Source organism: Emydura macquarii, unplaced genomic scaffold, assembly GCF_026122565.2.
Source record: "Emydura macquarii macquarii isolate MOO-44397 ecotype Brisbane River unplaced genomic scaffold, CSIRO-AGI_Emac_v2 contig_845, whole genome shotgun sequence".
Classification (NCBI taxonomy): domain Eukaryota; kingdom Metazoa; phylum Chordata; order Testudines; family Chelidae; genus Emydura; species Emydura macquarii.
The window spans coordinates 32035-39245 of NW_027130982.1; the positions used below are offsets into that span (position 1 = coordinate 32035).

Genomic DNA, 7211 nt, shown 5'->3' on the forward strand with positions numbered 1-7211 from the left:
GTCCAGATGCTCCCGAATATTGGTTCAGACTGGATTCTCCCGAGATGAACACACGAAGAAAGGACTGTGGGTAAATAGCCTGGTTTGCAACAAGCTCAGGGCTGGGTTTGTTCTGCCCCAGGTACCAGCAGGGAGCTCCAGTCCACGGCTGGAAGGATGGAAGGGTGGTAAGGGCGGGTTGACCTCCGGTGATCTTATTAGCACCTGTGGAGCATCTTTTATTGCTTTAATAGGGTTCCCCCATAGTGCTTCCCCCTCAGGACAGAATGGACTTGTGCGCTCCCTTGAAACTGCAAGAAATGCCGTTCTTTAGAGGCTCCGAGGGGAACAGGTGTTGACCGAGTGACTCGCCGGAGATCTCCTAGCGAAGGTAGGAAACCATGTGGCTGGGAAAACCCCCGGACAGGTGGGAGGGAGCCATGCGTCTCGCCCCAAGAGAGTGACGGCTGGGGAGCGTGAGAGCCCTGGGTGGGCCACAGAGGGGGAAGGACAAGTGCAGAACTGGGCGGGAGGCAGCAGGAGAAGGCTGGTGAATGGTCCACAGAGCAGGGGCCAGCGGCCTTTGTGGCCACGGAGGTGACTCATTCGGCTGTTGAAGTGAAGAGTCCCAGATCTGTGCGTGCTGCAGCATTTCCTCCGTTCTCAGTGGCAGCCCATGACTTCCTCCAGTTTATGCAATGCGGGGGAGGGGGGTGGCGGGGAAGCAGCGCCCCGGGATGAGCAACACATCCAGTCATGGGATTGTGCAGCTCGTGGGATGGGCAAAGCAGGGTCAGTCCGCTTCTGGACAGAGACTGGTCTGGCGGCTGCAGGGAGAACCCAGCTCCCAGGCACCTAGGGACCATCTCAGCATGGAGCAACCTCTCATTCTGCCGCTGCTGGGTAAGTCAGCCCCCTGCTTTCTTTCTTTCTTTCTTTCTTTCTTTCTTTCTTTCTTTCTTTCTTTCTCCTGATACCCAACCCCCATTTCCCCCAGCTCACTCTCCCCCGTGTACTTAAAGGTCTCATCACCTCTCCTTTCTCTTCCAGCCTCTCTCCAGCTCCTTCCCCGGCTGGTGTCCCCTGCAGGTAAAACCGACTCCTGTCCTGGCTGAGATGCTGCTGCTGAGGGTGGGACTGGCCAAAGAGCTGGGGGTGGCAGGGAGATGGGGTATCTCCCCCCCCACATTCGAGCTGCGGGATGTGGAAGTGCAGGTGGGGGGGGGATGTGCGTCCAGAGTCCTCCGACTCCCTCGCTGCTCCTTCATCCCAGCCAGCTCCTGTTCATTCCCCCGAGGGGGTGTGACGAGTTGGGTGGGGCTCAGCCCAGGTCTCAGCAGAGAGGCCCAGGTCCTGGGCCATGGAGGACAAGTGCCCCTCTGTCCCGTATAAGGGAGAGGGAATACACTGGCTGGCGGAGGCGGTCAGGAAGAAACTCACGCCTGAGGTTAATGTGCTAAATTCCAGGAACTGCAGAGCCAGCCCTTTTCCCTAGTGGCGTGCAACTGCATGTTCTCAACCCTGCTGCTCACAACAGAAAAGAGCCTGGCCCCACATCTGCCAGCGGTTCCTCTTTCTCCTTTAGCCCCCCGTCCCATCCCACCACGGGGCAGCCAAGGTGGGGACAGCTCCGCCTCTAACTTCCCAAGGGGAGGAGATTGTGCAGTGTTCACCCCGGCCTTGTCACATGCCAGGATGCTGCCCTCTCTCCCAGCAATGGGTGCAGGCTCTCTGCAGACTCCGGCAGCATTGCTGAGTAAGTCACAGGCAGGTCACCCTCTTGACATTTCCTCTTTGGCCACCAGGGCTAGAAGATGACACTTTTTAATGGAGGCTGAGAGTCCGCTTTAATCACATGACTCCAGCAGCCAAAGCCGTAAGGAAAGGGCTGTGAGATCTCAGCCTCCACCTGATCCTTCCTGTGTCGGGTGGTTGGATGCAGGGCAAACATGAGGTTCTGTTTCCTGCCGGGGCTGCGTTGTGGGTGAGTCGGGGCTAACGCAGCTTTGGTTCCCCAGCGATAAACCCCGCCCCAACCTTCTCCGTGCATCCCTGGAAGACCGAATACCTGCTGGGAGACACCGTGAGCCTGATTTGCTCTGCCCCGCCTGGGAGCAATCCGGTGACAATATTCCAGTACTACAGCAACATGGGCTGGGCTGTTACAGCCCCCTCCTCCTCTGTCTGGAAGCACACCTACAGCCTCAACATCACGGCGCCACGTGATGCGGGGTCCTACACTTGCGCCTATTACACTGGAAAGAGTCCGAGATTCCTCCATTCCAAGCAGAGCAACGAGGTCACCATCAAAGTCAAAGGTGAGATAGAAATATCTGTCTGTCTGTCTGTCTATCTATCCCCATACACACCCACTATCTATCTATCTATCTATCTATCTATCTATCTATCTATCTATCTATCTCAATATAAACCAATATAGCTATTTCGATATCAAGATACCCCTTTCTCCACTGCGGGCTCCCACCACTCCAATTACTGCTGTGAATGCTTTTAAACACGTGCACACGGTTATCTTTCGATGACTGTCAAAGTGGTGCAGCTCTGCAGATGGGCCTTCCTCCCCCATTTTTCCTCGGGATCCCGTAATCTCTGCCATGGTTTATCCACCGTGGGTTATTTCCCAGCCATTCAACTCCCAAATCATGGCCACTCGCTCTGACTTTTTGACGGGCACCAACCTGGCCATCGAAGACGGCTCTCTGGCTGGCAACTCGGTGGCCGCCATCCGCGGCTGCTCCATAGCGCTCTAACATGCCCATTGAAAACAGCTGCTCGCACTCAACAAAATAAACACGGCCACCCACATGCCCCTGTGGTTGGCTCACATGCAGCTCAATGACTAAAACAGCCACGAAGGCCAAGAATATCGTAATCGTCCATTGCTACTCAACCGAAAACATGGCCGCCAACCCAGTCACCAGCCTGGCTACCCAATGGCCAACAATGTGGTAATCCCACATGTCTACCCCCATCACCGTTTTCCTCACTGCTCTGCCCCGGCTGACCCCCTACCTTTATTGCCTCCTCTCAGATCCCCCTCACCAGCCGGAGCTGAGCGTGGATCCCCCATCTGGAGCCGTGAGCGAAGGTCACCCCCTGCACATCACCTGCACGGCCCCCGGGGACGCTGCCGAACGGCGGTTTAATTTCTACCAGGACGGAGAAGAGGCCGTCCGTGAGGACGCCGGGTATGAGATCAAGGCCGGGGCACCTGGGACTGACCCTATGAAGGTCTCTGTGCTCAGCTTCCCACGGGTGGATACCAACAGCACCGGGGAATTCAGCTGCGGGTATGAAGAGAAGATGGAAGGCCGGTGGATCCCGTCCGTCAGGAGCCGGCTGGTGACCATTACCTTGAAAGGTGAGGCTGCCCTAGAGACAAAATCCAGCCCTAGATACACAGTGCACTTCCTGCAGAACCCACGTGTGCACACACGTAGTCCCGCCCCCACGCTCTGCTGCCCCACGTGCATTTTATACACTAAGACACCATTCCTCACCCCACCCTCCGCTGCCCCCAGTGCCCATTATACAGTAGAGCTGCCCTATTCCCCCGCACAGCGGTGTGGGTCCTCTGCTGATCCCTTCTTTTCCCTGTGCCCCCTACAGACCCCCCTTCCCAGCCGGCACTGAGCGTGGATCCCCCATCCGGAGAGGTGAACGAAGGACTCCCCTTGCACCTCACCTGCACGGCCCCCGGGGAGGCCGCCGAGTGGAGGTTTCATTTCTACAAGGACGGAGTCAAGATGGTCCCTTTGGCTGCGGGGTCTGATAGCAGCACCATGGAGCCCGGCACCAGCGCGAGGAACGTCTCGGTGCTCAGCATCCCGCGGGCCAGTCCTGACAGTGCCGGGGAATTCACCTGCGGATACGAGGAAAACGTGGCCGGGAGGTGGGTCCCGTCGCCCAGGAGCCGGGCCGTGAACGTCACCATGAGAGGTGAGGCTGCCCTAGAGATCAAATCTAGATGCACTGTATACTTCCTGCAGAACCCACACGCATGTGCAAACACACACAGCCCTGCCCCCCGACCCTTTGCTGCCCTCAGCGCCATTATACCCTATAGCTGACTTTTTACCATTTCCTGAGCCTGGTTCTCCATCTGACCCCTCCTTTTTCCTGCCCCCCGCAGACCCCCTTCCCCGGCCAGCGCTGAGCGTGGATCCCTCCTCCAGAGAGGTGAGCGAAGGGCTCCCCCTGCACATCACCTGCGCCGCCCCCAGGAACGCCAGTGAGTGGAGGTTTCATTTCTACAAGGACGGAGCCGAGATGGTCCCCGGGAACCAGGGGTCAGAAATCAGCACCACGGAAACCGGCTCCGGCTCTCTGATGCTCACTTTCCCCCGGGCTGGTCCTGCAAGTGCCGGGGAATTCACCTGCGGGTACGAGGAACACGTGGGCGGGAGATGGATCCCATCCATCAGGAGCCAGGCCGTGACCGTCTCCGTGAAGGGTGAGCCATTCGACGTCGTCAAAGAGGCATGCCGCGGTCCCGCGGGGGGCGGAGGGGGAAAAACGGGGGAGGCCACGCCCCCCTCGCGCGCAGTACCTCTTCGAAGGCCAATGAGATGCCATGACGGGAGGTGTAATTCCCGTACCCGCGGATTTAGGACACGTGGAATCTTTGCCATGGTTTATAATCCCTGGGATAATGCTCGACCTTCCAGGGCTGGCGGACTGGGCAGGGAAAGGCCCGAAAAAATGGCAACCAAAAACCCTCAGCCAAGAAGGCTGAGCCCTCCCCCCCAAAAAATAAAGCCACCCCATACCAGCAGCCCCCTGTTGCCCTCCAAGGAGAGACCTTGGAGCCAGGAGCTGACACGTGTTAGTGGATGTAATAGAAAGAGCCGTGCCCCCTTGTTGCAGTACCCATGTCTGATCCATAGATGGCAGCTTTTCATCATGCATCTGGCTGGCAGAAAATCCTCCCTTAAAGGGGAGGGCTGCGACATTTCCCTCTCCTGGCTGTTAACCCCTCGCTTTTTCCCCTTTCCTTAGCTAACAGCTCTCTGCCCATCCCCTTGGTGGCTGGATGCGCCAGTGCAGCGGTAGCCCTGGTTCTACTGCTGCTCCTCATCTATCTCTGCAGGAGGACGAGGAAAGGTGCGTGGGGAAGGCAAAGAATGGGACCCAGGTGTCCGGGAGGGCAGCAGCTCTCAGTCCTGGCCAGGGAGCAACTGAGATGGGGAAGGGGACCCAGGCAGCCGGGACGGCAGTGCACATGGCTCACCCATAGGGGCCCCTGCAGCTCTCAGCCCCTAGGCTGGCGGGGAGGGGTCAGGATGGGGATTTTCACAGGAGATCATATGCCTGGTGCTGAAATGCAGCCACCTCTGGGGTGGAACACAGCAGCTTGCTGTCTGCTGCGTGTATGCCGTAAAACAGCGGGGCGGAAGGGCCAAGGCGGACGCTGGATCTCATGGAAGGGGCCGGGGTGGAGGCATTCAGGCGAGCACAATGAAATCAATGGGGTGGGGGCCTACAACTACCCATAGTGCCCCCCCTCTTTGCTTCTTTGCTTTGCTGAGCCTATTGGGTCTCCCATTTAAATGCCTTCTGAGCCGGAGGCCTGACGTGAGACAGAAAGAATCTACAAAACGCCCCACGTACTCCAGCGATGCGTCTGCTTTGCTTTTCTCATTGGCAGGCTCCGTGTGGCAGCTGAAGAGGAGAGCTCAGAAAAACGGCTCTGTCAGCAGTTACTCACCCATCCCTCTGGCCGCGATCAACCCGGACACTCTTTAACCTCCAGGGGAAAGTCCACCCCCGCCGCCGCTCCTTGCCTCAGTTTCCCCCACAGCATCATCTAGCCAAAGAAGAACCGTGACGCTTAAAACACTCATTGTGTATAGCCTAACAATGTTCCTTCTCCTTGACAGTCACACCGCAGGTCTCCGGCCCGCTAAGGGCGAGCGGAGAATATCCTGCGCCTCAAACATCGCTGGGGAAATGAATTTGTTTTGTGTCTCTTCGCCTCCTGCGGAGAGTCTGGGACTGTTGGAAAGGAAGGACGGAGTTTCTGTTTTCCTAACTTCTCAGCAAATCTCCCTTTTACCATGAACATTCAAGCCTTTGTAAATCTCTGTACATTTCCCCATCTCCTGTTTGTTATTAAAACCTGCCTCCAACCCCCTATGGTCTTTTTCCTGCCCTAACAGTCCATAAAATGAGACACGGCGGGTTGGAAGGGACTCAGCGACGTTAAGGTCAGACGGGACCAATATGACCATCCAGTCTGACCTCCTGCACAACTCAGGCTACAGAACCTCACCCACCCACTCCTGCAATAGACCCCCTCACCCATGACAGAGTTATTGAAGTCCTCAGATCATGGTTTAAAAACTTCAAGGTACAGACAAACCACCAGCGAGTGAGCCGTGCCCCACGCTGCAGAGGAAGGTGAAAAAACCCGAGGGCCTCCGCCAATCAGTCCCGGGGGGAAATTCCTTCCTGACCCCAAATATGGCGATCAGCTAAACCCGGAGCATGTAGACAAGACTCACCAGCCAGACACCTGGGAAATAATTCTCTGTAGTAACTCAGAACCAGCCCCATCTAACGTCCCTTCACAGGCCATTGGCGTATCTACCACCCTTCGTCAAAGATCAGTCAGTTGCCAAATGAGGCTGTCCCATCAGACCGTCCCCTCCATAAACTTATCAAGCTCAGTTTTGAAGCCAGCTTGGTTTTTTACCCCCCCCGCTCCCCTTGGGAAGCCGTTCCAGAACCTCACTCCTCTGATGGTTAGAAACCTGCGTCTAATGTCAAGTCTAAACTTCCTGATGGCCAGTTTATAGCCATTAGTTCTTGTGTCCACATTGGCGCTGAACTTAAATAACTCCTCTGCCTCCCTGGTGTTTATCCCTCTGACGTGTTTACAGAGAGCAATCATATCTCCCCTCCGCCTTCTTTTGGTTAGGCTAAACAAGGCAAGCTCTTTGAGTCTCCTCTCGTAAGGCAGGTTTTCCATTCCACGGCTCATCCTAGTCGCCTTTCTCTGCACCTGTTCCATCAAATCCACCGAGGTAAGACCACGGTCCCTCGAGAGCCAAGGATGATGTCTTTCCCAGGTTTTATTTTATATGGGTCCTCCGGCGTCTGAGGAATCTGATTCTTTAGCTGCAAGTTGACCATTACTGGCAGGTGTTGGTCTAACCTGGTCTTCAAAACCTCCAGTGAAGGCATTTCCCCAGCCTCCCTTAGAAAGGCCA

General features: G+C 56.4%; 1 protein-coding gene across 1 annotated transcript; it reads left to right on the forward strand.

Moving 5' to 3' along the window:
• The first annotated feature begins 760 nt into the window (after positions 1 to 760).
• LOC137149831 (Fc receptor-like protein 1) lies at positions 761 to 6123 on the forward strand. Its single transcript, XM_067543450.1, has 8 exons — positions 761 to 882; positions 1030 to 1068; positions 1998 to 2297; positions 3032 to 3361; positions 3610 to 3939; positions 4133 to 4453; positions 4999 to 5103; positions 5648 to 6123. The coding sequence occupies exons 1-8, from the start codon at positions 852 to 854 to the stop codon at positions 5743 to 5745; spliced, it is 1554 nt and encodes a 517-aa protein (XP_067399551.1). The 5' UTR covers positions 761 to 851; the 3' UTR covers positions 5746 to 6123.
• The last annotated feature ends 1088 nt before the right edge of the window (positions 6124 to 7211 follow it).

Coding starts and splice junctions, on each gene's coding strand:
- LOC137149831 (XM_067543450.1), top strand. CDS start 852: ATGGAGCAACCTCTCATTCTGCCGCTGCTGG. Junction 3,362..3,609: donor GGTGACCATTACCTTGAAAG/GTGAGGCTGCCC, acceptor TGCCCCCTACAG/ACCCCCCTTCCCAGCCGGCA. Junction 4,454..4,998: donor CGTGACCGTCTCCGTGAAGG/GTGAGCCATTCG, acceptor CCCTTTCCTTAG/CTAACAGCTCTCTGCCCATC.